At 44.3% G+C, this 20556-nt stretch overlaps 1 protein-coding gene across 1 annotated transcript; it reads right to left on the reverse strand.

Moving 5' to 3' along the window:
• Positions 1-12682: 12682 nt before the first annotated feature.
• Positions 12683-17973, reverse strand: FABP5 (fatty acid binding protein 5). Its single transcript, XM_068158559.1, has 4 exons — positions 17840-17973; positions 14790-14962; positions 13712-13816; positions 12683-13589 (listed from the first exon to the last, which is right to left on the reverse strand). Exons 1-4 carry the CDS (start codon positions 17913-17915, stop codon positions 13539-13541), a joined length of 405 nt encoding a protein of 134 aa, XP_068014660.1. The 5' UTR covers positions 17916-17973; the 3' UTR covers positions 12683-13538.
• Positions 17974-20556: the final 2583 nt, after the last annotated feature.

The following is a 20556-nucleotide window of genomic DNA, read 5'->3' on the forward strand; positions in this document are numbered from 1 at the left end:
ACACAGCCCTGTGAGGAGAGGCTGAGGGAGCTGGGGCTGCTTAGTCTGGAGAGGAGGAGACTCAGGGGTGACCTTATCACTCTCTACAACTACCTGAAGGGGGGTTGTAAACAGGCAGAGGTTGGTCTCTTCTCCCAGGCAGCCAGAACCAGAACAAGAGGACACAGTCTCAGGCTGTGCCAGGGGAAGTTCAGGCTGGAGGTCAGGAGGAAGTTTTATACAGAGAGAGTGATTGCCCATGGGAATGGGCTGCCTGGGGAGGTGGTGGAGTCACCATCACTGGAGGTGTTCAGGAGGAGACTTGACAGGGTGCTTGGTTGCATGGGTTAGTTGATTAGGTGGTGTTGGATGATAGGTTGGACGCGATGATCTTGAAGGTCTCTTCCAACCTGGTCTATTCTATTCTATTCTATTCTATTCTATTCTATTCTATTCTATTCTAAAGGTTCCTGCCTGGGACATGCCTGCTCTTCACAGAGAGCATCTTCCCTCGTTACGAAGTTACCCAGAAAACATACATAAAACCAGAAGAAAGTTGGCCCCTCCTTAATCTTATCTTTGTAATTGCACTCCTCATGGCTCAGGACACACCTTCATTTAAACACGAGTTCAACATCTCTCTGAATCAATCTTACCCCTTTATTTATTTATTTAAAGTGTTGTAAGAAAGTGATTCAACACTGTAATTACCTCTGGCCATAATTGATTGCATTTGTTTACGTGGCAGATTGTTGGGTTGGTTTTTTTTTCAAAGCCATATCTGGAACTGAACTCTAGCTTTAAGCACAGTTAGGGTTATGGCAGCAATACACCAAATAAAATGGGATAAATGTGCAGCAGGTGGCTACTTAAGAGCAGGCAGTAAGAGTCAGCACTCGCTGTGAAGAGCGTATTTAGGGCCAAATGAGCTGTCTTGCATGAGTGATTAACTTGACTGATAGTGCACTGTATGGCATGACTAATCAGCATTACACAGTTTTATTAAGCAATAACTCACAGCTACGCTGTGATGTCAATCTTTACCTTTGAAATGCTGTTTTAGAAAAGGAGAGAAAAGTCTTTGCTTTTTTTTTTTTTGTGTTCCCAGGGTGATACATGCTAACTCCAGAAGCAATGCAGAGCTCCTCAGTGCCCCAGTTCACTGTCTGGTGTAGCTCAGAGCCATTATGCTCTCATCTTGCCAGCCACTTCAGATTTGCAACACTCTCTGTTAGGATAGGATAGGATAGGATAGGATAGGATAGGATAGGATAGGATAGGATAGGATAGGATAGGATAGGATAGGATAGGATGGGATAGGATAGGATGGGATGGGATGGGATAGGATAGGATAGGATAGGATAGGATAGAATATTAGAATAAACCTTTATTAGAATAAACCAAACCAGGTTGGAAGAGACCTTCAAGATCATCATGTCCAACCCATCAACCAATCCAACCCACCCAAACAGCTAACCCATGGCACCAAGCACCCCATCGGAAGAGACCTTTGAGATCATTGAGTCCAACCTATCATCCAACGCCATCTAATCAACTAAACCATGGCACCAAGCACCCTATCAAGTCTTTTCTTAAACACCTCCAGTGATGGTGACTCCATCACCTCCCTGGTCAGCCCATTCCAATGGCAAATCACTCTCTATGAAGAATAAGATCCCTGGGCAAATTGTTCCAGTATCTCACCACCCTCACTGTAAAGAATTTCTTCCTAATATCCACCCTAAATCTCCCCTCTTCCTGCTTAAAGCCATTGTTCCTCATCCTTTCACTACAAGCCCTTGTAAAAGGTCGCTTTCCAGCTTTCTTGTAGGTCCCCTTCAGGTAGTGCAGGGTCAGTCTAAGGTCTCCCCAGAGCCTTTTCTTCTCCAGGCTGAACAGCCCCAGGTGTATCAGCCTGTCCTCTTAGGGGAGGTGTTCCAGCCCTGTGATCATCTTTGTGGCCTCCTCTGGACCCACTTCAACAGGTCAATGTCCTTAATGACTGCTTGGTTTCGTTGATTAGGTGAGTGGGATAATAGATGGGACGTGATGATCTTGAAGGTTTCTTCCAACCTGGTCCATTCCATTCCATTCCATTCCATTCCATTCCATTCCATTCTATTCTATTCTATTCTATTCTATTCTATTCTATTCTATTCTATTCTATTCTATTCTATTCTATTCTATTCTATTCTAAATGTGCTTTTACAGATTTTAGGAAAAAAAGAACTAAAACTTGCATTTTGTAACATCTGAAAAACTGAAATGTCATCTTCAGGAACAAGTCAGTGTCTCAAAAAATAATCCAGTGGTGTAGTGTGGGTCCCACTGGGGAGCTGAGAATGTATCCTCCCAGCAGGTGTAGAACCCATGCTGCTAGGCAAAAATGATTGATTAGCTTATAAACAGGCAGATGGGAACAAGAGTGGGAAGGAGAGGAAGATCTGTCTCATTAGTGGCATGGATTACTCGGGTTTAGTTTGAAAATCCTCTAAATTTAACCTGAAGATTGCTTTGTTTCTCAACCATAAGTTGTTTTTTTCCCAGGGTGGAGCTCTTTCCACTTTCTACTTCTACACACCCTCTTTCAGCAGCAAATTTCCTTGTGTTAAATACACTCTGTTGATCTTTCAGATGACATCAAACTTGTTAGTTTTCTGTGCTTAGATGAATTAAGGCTCTTTAATGACAGACCTAACTCCCTCATACGCTCAGTGGTTTGGTGTGGAACACTAGGGACCTGATCTGTAAAGTACCAGCTTGGTGCATCTGATTTTTTTCTGGTTTACCTCTAGCAGCTCCCACGCTTACAGCAAGTCTATGCCCCAGTTCTTGGCTCCCTTGATAAGAACACGGTCTCACGATCTCCAGGACAGTATTTTAGGGGATTTCCTAGTTTAGCTGCGGGTACTTGTGACACCTAGTGGTTCTGGCAAAAAAATACATATATTTTAGAGGAAGAGGAAGTAGGGGGTGGGTAGGGCAGAGGAAGGAGGGATCCAGTATCACCTACTGGAAAACAGGTGCTACAATAACCCGAGAGAACACAGAGCTGAGCAAGTTCTTTCCCTGGGGATGTGGCACATCTGCCTGAGGCAAACACCCTCTGTAACCCAGCACGTAAGCAGTGGAAAAGGTCAGCTGTATGAAAAACTTCTGGGGTGGGACTAGGTGATTATAAATGTTTGAGTAAGGTGGTCACATCCTCATTGTGAAACATGGGGTGAGCACAAGAGCTATGGGTGATGAACAACTGAAGGGCACACCTGGCTTGGAGTAAGGATATGGATTCAGGCAATTCCACGTCCTGAAGAAAAGAAGGAAAATGTTATAACCAGTTCATTGCTGGCTCTTTACAAAGTCATCCTTTAAATGTGACACTTCAGCAATGTCCCATCGCCCAAGACTTCCCCTATATTCAACAGAAAACCGCAGATGTTTCCACAGCTGTGGACTGAACTGCTCTGTGAAGAAGCATGTTCTAATACCCTAACAAAACCCCTTGAGTTGTATGAACTTTGTATAAAAGCAAGATCAGGAGCAGACACCCTCCTGATGCACAGCAAGCCCATTGAAAGTCATGGTCAGATGCAAAGATTGAGCCACATAAGCTGTGCTGGCTGACTGGGAGACTACACCTAGAAAGTCATGACCCAAGTGTGCAAAACCTCAAGAACCTCCTATGTTGGAGGTTCTTGGGGAAAAAAAACTGCTTTTGATGGTGGAGATAACAATCTGCAATGCTTTTAGCAGTCTCTGGCAGGAATGAAAACAATGGAGTGCCACATAATCCAAAACTCCCTCAGAGCCAGGTATTCACAACTAACTGCTAGCAGTGAGCCTATTTCTAAGCAGCTTTCCCTGAACACAAAATACCCACTGAAGATCTCTAACAGGGATAACATAAACAAACCCAATTTGCTTCATAACTAAAGGACTATGCACAGATAGATAACAGACACATTAAAACACAGCTTGTAAGCATGCAGATGCAGACACACACACACACACACACACATATATATATGAATGTTTGTATGTACTTCATGTGACTCATGGGTTTGAGTATGTGGTATGATTCATCAACTCTTTTGAGACTGGTTGGGTGATGGGTATGCTGTGTGCCTCCTACTGTATCATAGTTCCTAGCCTTACAGTGCATCAGTGTGTGTCTCTGGAAGACAAGAAGATATATTTGCTGTGTACCTGGCAGTTTACTCCTTAAACTCTGCCATCTGGCATTTCTGGGTCACATATACACTTCTTCTCTGGTTTGGCAGGAGCAGAAGACCACAGCTGGATGCTTCAAGTTAGGTTAAGTGAAATGAGTGTATTAGAGTGGCTATAGCTCTCCTCTGGGTTTGTCCAGTGAAGGGATAAAGCTCAGATCACAGCACCTGTGTGATTTAAGTGTCTAGAAGAAGTATGTGAACAATAGATCCTATGTCGCTTCCAAAGCTGCTCTCAAACTTTGCTTGGACTGCTTGGTTGTAGTTTCTTGTCTAAGGAGCCATTGTTAGGTGTCCTTTTACAGATGATTGTAAGAGAAATAAATATACATTGTGGGAGTGCTGCTAGTACAATGACAGGAAGAAAGCTGATCTCCCCCCAGTAAAAAAAGTTAAGCTCTATGCCATCAGAGACAGGAGGAAAATCTTATCATATGGAAAAGTGCTATGTCTGATGGTGGGAGTGAAACTAAAGAATAATTTCTGTCTCTTCATCCCAGCCCTAAACAACATAACTTCAGCTAAAAATGGAAACCAAGCTGACTCATTCCACTCAAAACTATCTTCCCATTTTCTCACGGCAACCCTCAGCCTTGCAGAGAAGCCAAGGAACCATGACCTGTTGGGTCAGAAGAGAAGCGGAGTCACTAAACAGGGCACAGTACCACCAGTGACCAGGGCATCCTCAGCTGCTGGGATACCTCCCAAGTCTGACTAGTCTACCTGGTATAAACCCAGAGTAAACAGAAGCTGCAGAAACAATCAGTTTGATAGTAAGACCTTATCAGTCCCTGCTCATTGCCAACAATGCAGATAGCAGAACACCAGATGAAGCTGTCTTGCATGCATGGGCAGAGCCTGTAGGAAAGGTGGAAGCAAAGCCAGGGAGTGAAAAACTCTTAAGAGATGGAGTTGCCAAGAAAGCAATTGTCCAATTATGATGAATGAAAAGAGGAAAGAGACTTTATCTGGGATGTTTGCACCCACATCAGCTTATGGGACAGAGGGCAGGGACAAACTTAGCAACAAAAGACAGGACCTAATATTTCTCTTCAATATTTGAAAAACATTGTTAATGTGGAATCTCCATTAGTGAAATGTTTTACAAGTAGCTCAGCTGTTATTTCTCAGAGACAACACAAGCATCATGGATTCAGATTTGGGAGAGAAGGAGTAGAGTGACCTGTGAAAGATCCTTCCTGCTCTGTACTGTTTTCCTGATGATTCTTTGAGATATGAGTGGAAGAGTAATGAAGAAAAGCACTTGGAAGGAAGGAAGGAAGGGAAAGAAAGAAAGAGAAAGAAAGACAAGGAAAGAAGGAAAGAAAGAAAGAAGGAAAGAAGGAATGAAAGAAAGAAGGAAAGAAGGAAAGAAAGAAAGAAAGAAGGAAAGAAGGAAAGAAAAAAGAAAGGAAAAGGGGAAGAAGACAGGGAAGTGGAAGGGAAAGGAGAATCAAACTTTGTGCTACTATACCTGCACTCAGCATCTGAGTCCATCCAGCTTTAAACTTCTGTTTCAACATACAGAATATATCTTCTATATACAACTAGGACAGTAAATACTCATAAAGAACCCTGTAGAAATTCCATCTCTACTGAAGTGGGAATATTAACTACTACAAGACTCATTAAAAAAAGGAAACTTGAATGAAGTCCACTCAATTAATCTTGCCAGAGAAGGGAAATAAGCAAAACCCTTCTAAACCTCCTAATAGAAGCAGAAGCAAAATCAGTGAAATGTTCAAGCTTTCCTTTTGAGGAAGTCTTCACTTTGTGCAATGCTAGACTCAGCCTCACCAGAGGATTAAAGAGGGGACAAAAAAATATGCTGTAGTTGCTTACCAGCTCTTCACAACTGGTTTCTTTCACAGACATAACAACTTGGGTACATGGGTTTCAACTTCTAGAAGGCGCTGAATAGTTTGGGATGTGCAACTGAAGGAGTCAGATACTGGTCATTAGATGAGCTACTAACTTCTGAGGTCCATCAGAACTCTCAGGAAGCACAGTTTTACTTGGTAGAAAGGCAAGGTTATAAAAATAGATGTTATGCCTCTCTGCCTGACAAGACATCTGCCTGTGAAATACACCTATTAAATGGAAACCACAAGAGAAAACCTGCACTGGTTTCTCTTGGCTTGGGCATTGAGAGCAATTGTGTTAACGAAATCATGCTTTTATTTGTGTAACCTGTTATTTTCAAGTGATATCTGGAATGACATCAAATTCCATTGAGGCACATCTTTCAAAAGCAATGGGTGAAGTCATGAGAGTTATCTCATATAAAATAATGTATCATTTTACCAGTAATGTGAGAACTCTTCAAAGAACTGATCTGGCTGTTCTGGATTTGCTTGGATTCCACTGGACTCACAGCAATAAAACAGCATCAACTTCTCCTTTTCCTCCCTGATGTGACTACTTGCAACTTAATAGGCAAGGAAAGTTGCTCTGCTTAGCAGATGGCAGTTTATGGCACAAAATTAGTAATTACAACACCCTATTGTATAGAGCAGTCAAAAATTAATGACAGCTTTCTTCTCAGCTACATTCTTCTCAGCAACATTATATCTCGGTGCAGACACGACTGACAGTATTGTACAACATATTTTATTGGCATTTTATTCAAAACATGTCCCAAAATAAGCATCAAGATTTTGGACCCCAGAAAAAGCATTGGATCCTAAGTGCTTTTCCTTGTTTATATGTCACCATAACATGGTTGAAGTTAAGAGATGTTACTGTGAGATGCAACCAAGGAGAGGGACTGTTTACAAGTGCTTGCTGTGATAGGACAAGGGAGAATGGCTTTAAGCTGGAAGAGGGCAGATTTAGACTGGATACTTGGAGGAAATTCTTTCCAATGAGGGTGGTGAGCCACTGGAACAGGTTGCCAGGGGAGATTGTGGATACCCCTTCCCTGGAGGTCTTCAAGGCCAGGTTAGACAAGGCCTTAAGCAACCTGGTCTAGTTGGAGGTGTCTCTGCCCATGGCAAGGGGATTGGAACTAAATGATCTTTAAGGTCCCTTCCAACCCAAACCCATTCGTCATTGGAATGGGTTGCCCAGGGAGGTGGTGGAGTCATCGACCCTGGAGGAATTCAAGGGGAGATTGGACGTGGCACTTGGTGCCATGGTCTAGGCATGGGGTCTGTGTTGATAGGTTGGACTCGATGATCCTCGAGGTCCTTTCCAACCTAAGTGATACTGTGATACTGTGATATTCTATGATTCTTTCTATTTAAATCTGTTGATTCTATTCAAGGCCAGTAAAGCATGTAAAGGAAATGTTTTCTCTATAATAATGTAATTAAATAGTCAGAACACCAAGAGAATGCAATATGCTTTGTTCCCTAGTAAATTCCACACATTGCTCCTGTGTTTCATTCCAGGATTAAGACAATGAGAACATAATCAAACCATACTGGCAATGGTGACCTCTCTTTTCTCTTGTAAGTCTTAGTCTCACCAAGCTATCAGAATAAATAAGGAAAAATATGAATCTATCAAAATTTACTTGCTGCCCAAATGCCATTTGCAGTGAAATCTCTTATCACAAGCATTACAAACATCAAGGATGAAAATATTACCTAATTTTAAAGAGTCAGTAATGTGTCTTAATCATTCATTTCCAATTTCTAATAGCAGCTTTTAGTTATTAAAGCCTGATCCAGGCATACTGAAGTAATGTAAGACTTGCCATTGATTCAGAAGGCTCTGGCTTGGTAAGATACCGTCAGTGCCTCTATAATCAACATGCTTAGCTCTTGATCTTAGCAGGAATCCAGCTTGGAAATCCAGCTCAGTATGCTGTAGTCTCACAGTAGCAGATAGCTCTCTAGTAATTTCTACAGAAGAAATTATGGAGAAGTATCAAATATCTCCTGAAATGTAAAGCCACGGGTTGAACAGGCAATGGATTACAGTGGAACAATGGCACAACTGACTAAAAGAGTTAGCAGCTGGGAAAAAAAAGGAAATTCCAGTAGATGTCTGTGCAACCTCTCAAACTGCGCTGTAATTCCCAAGGAGGGTTGTCCCACCAGACTTAAATGAGTCTCTGTCTCCATGAGCGGGAGTTATGGCTGACAACCTGAGTTTGCAGTAGCAATGCACCACAGTTTGCAGTAGCAATGCACCACAGTTTGCAGTAGCAATGCACCACCAACCAAGCCTGAAAACTGTGCTCAGTCTGATTTTCTGGTGGACACTTGCATGGCACAATGAGGTAGGATCTGCATCCTTAGCTAATGCCTTTTCTGAAGGGAGAACCAGTGCCTTCAAGCATGAATTTCTGAGGGAACCAGATGCTGTGCATGTGGGAGCAAGCGTCCAGTCCTAGATGAGTAGTATGCATGGTCCTCAGAGTCAGACACTTGTCTTCTGGTGATTAATTTCAGAATGTACATCTGTGATTAGTGGCAAATGTGTTATTTATTTTAAGGTCTCAACTCTAATATTGGGGATTCAGCAGATCCTTGCATTATCTGCCACTGATTCAGTATTGCCCTGTTGCTGAAAATATACATCTCTCCTGTAACAGTCTTCTCCTGTAAATATCTACAGAATATAATTAAGAACATCTGGTAGAGGGAATTGATTTTGGAAACACTTTTGCTGGAAAGGAAGCCAAATTCACTCCTGGGAGCAGGGTTTCTAATAGTGTTTCCTTTCCTTCTGAAATAATAGTATGAAGTAAGACTATTCTGGGAGGTGTCAACAAAATCTTAATGATATACACAAGGGCTGAAAAGCCAAAACTAGAAGGGGAACCATGGAAAAAAATTGTGTTTACACAGATGCTGGACAATCTCCAAAATCTCTGAAAATAGTGCTAAATCCTCCCAAGGCTGAACAATGGGAATGCAATGAGGAACCAAAGAATAATTAATGTAACTTACTCCCACCCATGAACTCACTGTGTGGGGTTTTTTTTCATTCCCCCTACAAGAAAAAGAACAACATAATGCAGGGGATTTCTGATCCATTCATTGTATCAGCACATAGGCAGAGAAGGGAGCCACCAACAAAAGTTTGAGTTGAGCTGGTCTGCATGACTGCTTTTATTGTTGCACAATAATTTAAAGTAGAATATAAGCCCTTTATAAGGCATCTCACAGTATCACTAAGGTTGGAAGAGACCTCAAAGATCATCGAGTCCAACCCATCACCACAGACCCCATGACTAGACCATGGCACCAAGTGCCACGTCCAATCCCCTCTTGAACACCTCCAGGGATGATGACTCCACCACCTCCCTGGGCAGCACATTCCAATGGCGAACGACTCTCTTGGTGAAGAATTTTCTCCTCACCTCAAGCCTAAACTTCCCCTGGCACAGCTTGAGACTGTGTCCTCTTGTTCTGGTTGCCTGGGAGAAGAGACCAACCCCTTCCTGGCTACAACCTCCCTTCAGGTAGTCATGGAGAGCAATGAGGTCACCCCTGAGCCTCCTCTTCTCCAGGCTAAACAATCCCAGCTCCTTCAACCTCTCCTCATAGAGCTGCGCTCAAGGCCTCTCCCCAGCCTTGTTGCCCTTCTCTGGACACGTTCACCTTCACAGAAATGAGTTTAATGCATCAAATTTTGTGTAAAATCTGCAGACCTGGACACTAACCTTCTGATACCTGCCTCAGACATGGACTTAGCCCCCAGGCTGAGCTGAAATGGGGCTTTTGGGCCCACCACTAACAGATTTTTAGGTTCTAACCCCCCTTCCCTCCCCACCTCCCCCCCAACAACAAATATATGTATATATATAAAATAAAGTGTTTATGCAATGATTAATTGTCTTCATGGATGTTTGAGGCTCATGGTTAATATTGCCCAAGTAGCTATTGGCAGAGTAAAACTATCTTCCTGCACTTGACCTCCACACTTGAAGAAATAATCACTGCCTTTTTTTAGGACATCTGACAGCAAACAGTGGAACCATACCCTCAGAAAAACTCAAGATATTTCCCATCACTGACTTTGTCTTTTCAAAAACTTTGATGTGTGAGGTGTGGAAGGGAGAGGAAGAGGAAAGACCAGTATTACTTGCAGAGACAGCAGGCAGAGTAGGATAACAACTTTGAAATAAATCATCTAACCAAACCATAACAGGAAGATCTTTGATAGTCTGAGCATTGTATAGAGCCAGTACGCTCTCCCCAAAGCACAGTGCCATTTCAATAGTGTTCCTGGAAAGCTCAAACAAGAGATTTCCCTGATGTGGTAGAAAATTGGCTCTAAATTGCTAAACAACTTCATTTTCTACTCCTTTAGTCCAGCTGACCACCCGAAAAACCCACCCAAATCCCTTAAAAAAAACAACACAAACAAAGCCAAACCATATCCTCAGCCCCCCTTTTGTGTATGAACAGTGGAACTACACCAATTTGAGAAGACACTGCTCATGCCTTTAAATGAACATGAATCATAGAACTGTTCCAGCTGGAAAAGACCTCCAAGATCATCAAGTCTAACCATCAACCCAACACCACCATAGCCATTAAACCATGTCCTGAAGCGCCATGTCCACACACTTACTGAACACTGCCAGGGACTGTGACTCCACTACCTCCCTGGGCATCCCAGCCCATTCCAATCCCCTGTACTGGGTACAGAAACTGCTTCTCTTTGAGCAAGTTGTACTTTGCAGCTTCAGTTTGCTGAGCATGTTTCTGTTATCCCTCCAAAATGCTTTCAAAAGCATGCAGTAAAATGGCACAAGAAAACTCGCCTCCTTCTTTCCTGATTGTGTAGCGTTATAAAGCAGTCCTGGCTGGAGAATGCATCATTGCTTCTTTTTCAGTTGTTCTCAGGAGTCTCATTTTCCACCATCTTATGTGATAGAGTGATTTATAGAGAGTTATTCAAATCTCAGGACAATTGGCTATTTTACACTGAGAACATCCTGCAAAACCACTTCATGAAGAGCAGAAATTTTGGCTTGTAGAATGAAAACAAGGAATTTGGAAATGCATTGTGTTTTCTAGCCTTAAGCATTATATATCTTGTCTTGCAGTACTACAAAACAATTGTCATTTGAAGTACATGCTCTATTCTAACACAAAGAGGTTGTATGTACGGTTGTTCTGGCTCACAGTACATTTTACAAAGGAAAAAAAAAAGGCAAATAAATAGGTGAGATTAAGTAGTTCTGGAGAATTAAGCCTAAAATATTCCAGCTTCCTGCTGATCTTCATTGTACCATTGGTCAGCTTCTGTGATGTGCCAAGAGGGCTTATAACATTTTTCTTCCATTCAGTGTCAAACAACATGTCACTTCCATGTGCAATCTTTCCATCATCAAGGCACTTTAATGGTCTGTCTCCTTCATCAGGAGGTCTCTGGCTGCCTACTTGCATGACATTTGTGGAAGAATAATTACCTTTGGGACCCCTAGCCTCTACATCAGATGAGGCTGAAATCAGAGAGTGCACACACACACACACACAAACACAGGCTTTAGAGGCTTTGTTTCCCAAGGAAATCGCTCTGCAAGGATATTCTTCTGCCTTTTGTTTTACATGACCTGATCTCAGTGCGGATGTTCCATAAAGGCCATTGGAAGCTTTTCCCATTCAAATGAAAAGCAAACAATTAACACTACTCGGTATCAGGAGAGTAAACATGCAGAGGTGATAGACCAGTGACCCCAGATCAAGCACAATGTCCCACTTAAAGCAGCAATGCTCTTTCTTTCAAAAGAAACACACCCATTCTCCTGCTACTAGTTACTCTAGTTCTGATCATAAACCAACCAGGTTCATCATCAGATCAATTTGTTTTCTGTCTTCTTTTTTTTTTTCTCCTATAGGAGTATCTGGGGGAAATCTATGGCAAAAAAATAATTATGGGGAAAATCTGTTTCTAATATTCTGAGTGTATGGCTTAGATCTTCAGGGCTGACATTAAAGTAAGGAAAGATAGTAAATAAAAGTGATATGAAGTGGGCCAACTCAAAAAAAAAGAGGCATTAGAGGACCAGGGAAAATATACAGATCATGAAAAAGAATAAATATGCCAGAAATATGATCCAGCTATAGGTTGCATAGGTAAAGGGGATGATCCATAAATAGTCAGGAAATTAGGAAGAGGATAAATGGTCCTAAGTGATCAGAGAAATAATTTTCTGTGTTTGGTAGCATCAACATGAAGAACAGACTCTTCTGCTATGAGAATGAGCCATGCAATGTGGTACACATGCTGAGCAGCTCAATTATCAGTGGGGTTGAAGCAGCAGTGGACTCTCTAAAGTTTGATGCAGCAGGCTGTAAGTGTGTGACTGCGTGATCCCCCACAATCTGAGTCTGATAGAAATCTCCCCAGCACCTCTCTCACCAAACAGTTGCACTTTGGGGACTTGTCTGGTGTGACAGAAATTCACCTAAGCCTTTTTCACTCTGCCTGATCTGACACCTCTGTGGAAGGCCAGCAGCACTGTAGGCTCTGTTTCCCACCCAGTGTAAAAGCAATACTCAAGACAATGATGTTTCTGGTTATTTATTATGGCACTTAAAAGCATATAAACTCCATTTCTAGGTGCTTCAAGCCAGTTTAAAAACAAAAATAAACAATAATAATAAAATGAGGTTTTATGTTTTAGGCAGTGTTTCAGGAATTTTGGTTAAGAACTTTCAGGATGCTACTAGATAGGAAAGAAGAATTTTGCTAGGAAAACAAAGAGTCCTCTCACAATAAGGCTTCCTTTTGGTAAAGCATGTGCATGTTTGCTTCAGTTCATCCTGTTCATTGGCTCACCAGCTTGTTGGTTTTTTTTTCAGGTAAGGAATTTGTGGGTTTGAAACAAGAAAACCCAAGCTAACCTCTGGAAATACATTCCTCTACTTAAAACACCACCAAAGCTGCTCTCTTACTCACCCCATTCTATTTGCTTTGTAAGATGCGGCTTAGAGACCACTCTAGAGCCTGAACTCTGAATACTTTTTCTACTTCAGGTCTTCCTACCTTAGCAGTTAAGGATGCTGGTTAGAATCCAGCTCACTGAATCAGCTGTTTGCTGCCATGCATGGCATTATGTTGATCTGAAGGCAGTTTGCCCCAGAGCCTAAAACCAAACCAAGTTTCTATAAAACCTCACTTTGCAATTCCACTACAGTAACAACATTTCCACTTCATACATTTGACATTTTATTTAATAGCCTTGTAAGTTCGGAATAGTTACATAATAGTTACATCACGGCTTTTAAAAAGGATTGCACTCAGCTACTCAGTCCATTGAAATACTAGAAAACAGGGAAAAGGAAAACATGGAGTGTAGAGGAGCTCTGTCCACTGAACTGAGTTCTTTGCAGCAAGTTCCTGCTGAACACGATGGTGTCCTCACGCTTTCTGGTAGACTCTAACACACTTGACACCATTCATGTCACATTCCTAGAAGACAAAGAGGTGGATTTGTTTATTTGCCTCAATACACACTGCAAGGAAAAAAGATCTTTTAGAGCTGCTTTTCAGGCCAGCAGCACTCAAGGATCAGAACGTGGGACTGGACTCACCACCACCAGCTGTCCATCCACTAGTTTACGTGTTATTATGGTCTTCTTGCCATCCCATTCCTGCTCCTGAATCAATGACCCATCATCTTTTAAGCTGACAAGCGTCTGAAAGAGGAATCCAAATGTTACTATCTTACTCCGGACATCAGATGGAGACTGAGGCTTTCCAACACATTATTCCAAAGGAAAAATGCCCAGCCCAGCTTACTCGATACAATCCTACAAAACCAGGATACTATCTTGCATGTTTTATTGATCCTTTTCCTGCATTACCTCACTGCTTATTCTCTCAGTGATCTGAAACATTCCTGCAACAGGCAGACTTTTGACAGCATGCACAATTTCAATTAGCAAGAGCAGACGATGTCCTCTGTTCATCTCTTTGTACACAGGCTTTGAGCTTTTGTGGGACGTTTATCTGATCTTGCAATAGCAGATGAACTGCCAGTGCATGGCTGAAAGCAGGAGGGGGGAGGAATGGTACACTGAGAGCACTCACACATGGAAATGAGAGACACATTTGAGGGCTCCTTTGTGTATAACCTCCTTTTGGATGAATATTCTCCCTACTTGGTGCAGGGAAGAGATCTTGGTCTTCTAACACTGGAGATTAGGGACTGTGATTCTCGCATATGTCTGGTGTGTCTGTTGTCCCACTGCACACTGGCCCCAGTTCTCTTGTTGTGCAAATAGGAGACTGGGCAGAAAGATTAACCCTAGGGCTGAATTGCCTCTGATTAAACATCAATGGGATTTCTTCCACAGGCTTCAAATGCAGTGACATTTGGCTTTAACAGGGATTTAGAGGTCTGTTAGTTTTACTAGCACAATGCTTCTGCTACAGATTCAAAACAATTACACACACAAGACATTATTGGCTTCAGCATTTTCCCTCTTTGGAAGTTGCTTAATTCACAAAATTGGGGGAAAAAAAATATTTCAATGAGACAGAGACATCTGTTCATCAAAGAAAGCTTTGTTAGTGTGAATGTCAAAAGTGATTTTTAAATTACATCTCCATCTACTGTAAAACACCCAAAGAACTGTGGCTTTCCAGTAGAAACTCTCATATACTGACCTGAGTTTTCCTGCCATCTAATGTGTTTTCCTCAAATTTCTCACCAAGCTTGAAGCTGAACTGTGAAGTTTTGAAGGTGCTTTCTGTTTTGACAGTGATCGTGTCTCCATCCTTAATAATGTAAACATCTGGTTTGGCCATGCTCCCCATTTTCCTCATGGCCATACCCACACCTGCAAGGCGAGAGGCACAGAGTGTCACCAAGTCAGTTAAGCCCTAAAGCTTTGGGCCACATAAGAATTCGAATACTTAATTCCCATTTAATTAGGCACTTAAGCACACTTGAGAATCAAAGCTCAAGAGCCACACACAAGGGAGGGAAAAAAAAAAAAAAAAAAAAAAAAAAAAAAAAAAAAGAGGATGTTTTAAATTATCCACTGATGAGGAAAGGAAAAAAGGCTTGTCTGCAGACTGTTTGCTTCCTCAGAGGCTTTCGCTTCCTCAGAGAGCTAAAGCTAAACCGATTTCGCCTTCTAGAGCACTCGCGGATGTCCTCAAACTCGGCACTGAGTTTTGTACAAAGAGAAACCGACAATAAATAGTAAAACAAACACAAAAGCTTCAACTAACATATAGAATTATTCCCTTCGAGTTCCAAACACTTTGAAAACTCTACAGATTAACTGACAGGTTATTCACCTCGCTCAAGAAACACTCTCCCATAACCCTGCACACAACGGAAAACAAGCAATTTTAAATGAAGTTCCATCCTCTACATCCTCTATCCAAACCATGTGATTCTGAATTAGACAACCACTAGCTTGCAAAACACAAAACCCCAAACAGACTGTGAGAGAAATGAGTTTTGTGGATGACTGAAAATTCATCATCTGAGACAGCAGCCCTCAAAACTCCTCAGGTAAAAAGTCCATCCTGACTCAGACCCTGTGTGCACTGCTTGAAGGGTTAGCTTGGGCCTTTGACATGAAGAGACAAATAAGAGAGCAGGCAGGCAACAAATGTGAATCCATCAAATTGAGAAGTGCAGAGTAGAACCAGGAATTGCTAGGAAGCCAAAGGGGCAGAAAGCACCACCAAGTCAGTGAGTGTCTGGGCTCTGCAGCTGAAGTAGTTAGAAATTGTTCTCTGGGAACAGCACAACACTCCCCTGGAGTGTACAGGATACTTGTGTGAGCCCTGAGTCCACAAAGCAAAGATTACAGTTTCCTTGGGAGGCAGAAAAACAAAGTACTTCCCAGCTGCTGCTTCTCCAGGCTCAGCTGAGAATCCAGGACTGAGCCTTAAACTTGAGCCTGCAGAGCAAAAAAGAGTCCTCAGTCCAGTTTTCCTGACCAGGACTGGAAATGACTGTCATGGTGACTCCCCCACCCACTCCCCTGCTGTCATCCAGTTGAGAGTAATCCAAGTTATCTGATCTGCTACGCCTTGGGATCCAACTAAACAGAGCTGAGCTGCATATGTTTTCCATATGGCAAGGACTGAAACACAAACTTGTTTATCCTCAGGTGTTCTTTTACACAGAATGAGCAGAATCTGCAAAATCTCGTTCACGGTGTAGCAATAGGATCAGTGGCAGAGAGTTTCCTAAGTAGTCAAGGAGAGATCCAATAAAGGACTGGCTCCTAAAGTGTGGCTTTGAACAAATTTGATTGCCTAAACTGTAAATGCACAAAGTGATTGTTTTAGGACTGTGATCTGAAAACAAACAGCACTCAGTTGCTGCCTACACATGGGAGGTACGCTGTAGTTGCACCACTTAATTTCTGCTTTGAAGTTGCAGCTTGGTCAGTGCCTAGCCCTGCTGTTAGACATCAGCAGAGTGGCATCCTAATCCATGGCTGAATGGAGCTGAGTTTAAAATTCTTGAATTTCCTCCAAAGTCTCTCAAAGGGCTCAGTCCAGGAAGCTTTCGCCTATCACAACTATCACATACTGACTGGCCTCTCACACAAAATAGTTACAGCCTCTGCTGTCTGTAAAGGCAGTGATGCCTTTTGTATTTTACATGAAGAGCACAAGACAAATGCCTTCCTCTCCTCCCTCCAAAGACATTCCACCTCTTAAGACCCTAACTTTCAGCAGTGGATCAGCTGCAGAAGATAACGGCTGCTGGGCTACTCAGACACTGCAAGGTGGCTACCACCTGTAGGCCAAGATGCTTCCCAGGGAGGTGGTCAATCGGCTCCTGGTGTTAGCTCTGTCGTCTATTAGGTAACTCTGTGTTACAAAATCTAGGGCAACCTGGCAGCAGGCAGTGCAAGCCCACAGCAGAATACAAATGGCCTCGGGCAGCGCTCAGCAGTCGGTCACCCAAGGGCAGCCGATCGAGTTTGGATCTCTGGTGAGGGGACACTCCAGGTGCCTTTCTGGTGAAGGGGCACCCCAGGTGGCTGCCCGGAGAGCCAGCCCAGGCCCGGCAGGTCCGTGCGCGGCAGCCCGGGCGGAGTGAGCCCGGCTGCAGTCTGGCAGCAGCGCCGGGTGCGGCACACCCAGCCGCTCCACGCTCCGCGGCGAGGGCAGCCCGCAGCTCTCTCGCCTGCACCGGTCCTGCAGCCCCGGCCTCTCCCGGCTCCCCGCCTCGGTCATTGCCGGCAGAGGGAGGAGCAAACGGCCCTAATCGCAGCCGGGTTCCTAGCATCGGTTGATAATCCGGAGTGCTGCTGGCGGAGAGGGGGGTGACGGCTGGGCAGCAGCGAGGCGAGGGTGATGCTCCTGCTGGCACCGCCACCTGCCTTCCAGCAATTACGGGGCAAAAAAGGGTGACCGACATCTTTCGGACGCGGAGGCGGGGCGGCAGTTAGCCCGGGAAGGAAGGGTCTGCTCCTTGCCCCCCGCTGCATCCCGAGGCGTCGCGGCATCCCCCTGACAGCCGCCGCCCCGCTGCATCTCTCGGTCATGCCGCCCACCGCTTGCTGGCCCAGCCTGGGGCCGCGCCCGAGCGCCGGGGCCGCGCCTGCCGCAGACCTTGGACAGAGCCTCGGCGGCCGGTACCGGCGCCGGCACGTCCCCGAAGCGGCCGAGGCCGGCACCCTCCATCCCATACGCCATCCCTCCCTCCCTCGCAGAGGCGGAGAGCTGCTGCTCCTCACCCAGCTCCTTCATATACTCCTCGAAGCCCTCGCTGGAGATGAGGCACCATTTGCCTAAAAACGCATCGATGGCCATGGCGGCGGCGGCGGCGCTGGGGCTAGCAGTGTCCCTAGGGAAGCGCAGAGGTAGGAGAACGGGCTGCAGCGGGGCCGCAGCCAAGCTTTATAGCCGGGGCCGGCGACATGTGCCGCCGGGGAGAGCCAATGGGGCGCCCGCCGCGCCCCGGCCCCTTCCCCGCCGAGCCCCCGCCCGGCGAGTCCCGCCCGCGGCGGCGGCGGCAAGAGCGGGCACGTCGCGTCGCAGCCCTGCCCTCCCTCCTCCCGCACACACACACAGACACACACACACGCACACACACACGTAGCCCTTGCCTGCACCCCGGCTGCACCCAGAACGGGGGGACAGTGCCAGAGCCATCCTGACAAGGGATGCTTCTTGGGGCACAAACACCACCCAGCACCTCCTGTGGCAAAGCAGTGCTGCCCATTGTGCCCGTCTGGTCCAAAAGTGGTCTCTGGGATTTTGGCTCTACAGGGAAATTTTTGTAAGTCCGGGACACTGAATCCTGAATTGCACCATTTATTGCATACCATGCTTTTTATGGATAATTTAGGAACAAAGATGGGTCAGACATAATGGTTGGACTCAAAGATTGCGAAGGTTTTTTTCCAGCCAGAATGATTCTTTGATTGATCATATGGCACAGGGAGAGAGCAATAAGGGATCAGTATCCCAAAGCAGTTTCTGGGATTTGATTGCAAGCCTTCCCAGTATCCCCACAAGTCCCACTGGGATATCACATATTACTGAGCTACAGCACCTTATAGATCGATGTGACCTGGGAGTGGATGTGTTGCACGCAGTGATCGGGTAGCAAACAAGATCAATCAAAATACAAAACTAATGCAGGTACCCGCAGCATACAAGACAAATGACAGCCTGAACGCAGCCTCATGCTGCAGCTCTGGGGAAACACAGATTTGGTTACCTTGAGTTGGGTCCATAGTGAGCTGCAAGAGCCTGATTCCCGCATCTCAAAGGAAAGAGCAGCTGCCAGGGCTGTGTGCTGGGGCAGAAGTACCATGAAGTGACAGCAACGCAGCTTTACCGGGCTCCCTGAGGTTTGGGCCAGTCTTTTGTTACTTTCTGTCAGGTGAGCAAAGATTTGCTGTCGTTTGCTGTGAGAAGCTGCTCTTTTCTAAGTCGCAACAGAAATCTCGACGTACACCCAAGGTTTGTTTCCCACATCAAGATTATAGCAATTTCTGCCCCTTTTGGTCTTGTGCTGGGCTGAGCAAAGCCCATAGTTACTTTCTTCTGAACAGAAAAATAAAAACCTGAAGATACACCTAGTGTCTGGAGCTTTTTTGATGGAGTAGCCATGCCTATGTTCCGCTGCTGTGGAGGAGTTTGAGATGGAGGTGTCAAAACCAGAGAAGACAGCAAGGTCTCTGGCTGGTTCCCACATTTCACAACATGAGAAAGCACCACGAATCCAAATCTTTTGGTGCAAGAAGGATGCTTCCCTTTACGCTTGGCAGTGACGTAACTTAGTGGAGCCAAACTGAATCAGTTTGAAGGCTTAATACTTTCTAGAAAAGGTCAAATTTGTCACACTCTAATCAGCTCAGTTTTCAACTGGGGTTTAAAAAAACCCCACCTCCTCTGACTCTCCTTTTCTACGGAGCTGCCTTTAATTACCTCCACTTCTCTGACTATACGCTTGCTTTTAATATGCAAATAAGACTACAGCGTCTGCTCGTAAGGCAGCAAGCGAGGTTGCTTTTTTTTGTCATTAAGTAGGCGCACTGAAACACAAGACTGGCAACTTCCTCCCACCTTTTTGTTGTTCTTGTTGTGGTCTTGCGTAAGAGACAGGAGAGCAAATTTAAAATCAGGCCACTTTTTACTAGCGGAACCGAAATGCCCTTCCTCCTGCAGCCCTTTTCTGGTTGCTTGCAGAAAGGGTAAGTGAAAAGCAATTAGATGGAGGATCAAACGGAATCAACCTTCAGGAATTAGGAAGTCTTCGGTTTTGTAAAACAGGGACAATTTCTAGAAATAGAAATCCTGGCTCTGCTCCACGGATCCGCATTTCTGCAGCGCTGCCTGCAGATGGCTTGTGATATGCAAATGGTGTTCAGGTGTAAGTGCTGATAATGCAAGCAGGAGATGTAAAATCCACTATTTCCATCTAGTGGTGAGACAGTATTCCTGGATCTGAAGTACATGGGGATGCAGCTACCTACCTGTACAGAGCGTTGCTATGGTTCTGAATCCTCCCACAAGTAGTTTGGTTTGATTTACTCTCCTTACAAATTGTTCAGGTCTAGGCATGTAAGTTCATTAAAGATGTAAAAAAGAAAAGAGCATCTTATCTCTCTTTGCTGAAATGCAGACTGTCAGGATACAGGGGGGAAAAAAGAAAGCTGTTTTTATAAATTCAGATGTTTTGCAAATTAAGGCAGTGATGTGAATTACTGCCTGTCCTACTGTTGCTGCCACACCTCGAAATTTCTTTTGAAATAGCGCTGAAATCTGTGGTATCCAGACAGCAAGGATAAAAGTAACTAGAGGGACCACAGATGTATCCTTTGGGGCTGCAAAACACATGTTCATTTTTGCTACGACAGTACAGTACCTATATTGGTCAAATAGGGCTTGTGCCTTGGGAGGCAAGATCAAATGGTCAGATATTAGGAGCTGCTTGAGCCAC

Source organism: Melanerpes formicivorus, unplaced genomic scaffold (genome assembly GCF_026170545.1).
Source record: "Melanerpes formicivorus ecotype bairdi unplaced genomic scaffold, bMelFor1.0.p_v2 SCAF_40, whole genome shotgun sequence".
Taxonomy (NCBI): domain Eukaryota; kingdom Metazoa; phylum Chordata; class Aves; order Piciformes; family Picidae; genus Melanerpes; species Melanerpes formicivorus.

Excerpts from the sequence above, each read along its gene's own strand:
- FABP5 (XM_068158559.1), bottom strand. The coding sequence starts at position 17,915 with ATGGCCATCGATGCGTTTTTAGGCAAATGGTGCCTCATCTCCAGCGAG. Across the intron at positions 14,963-17,839 it reads GGAGTATATGAAGGAGCTGG|GTGTGGGTATGGCCATGAGG; the intron begins GTGAGGAGCAGC and ends CTCGCCTTGCAG. Across the intron at positions 13,817-14,789 it reads TAGATGGCAGGAAAACTCAG|ACGCTTGTCAGCTTAAAAGA; the intron begins GTCAGTATATGA and ends TTCCTCTTTCAG.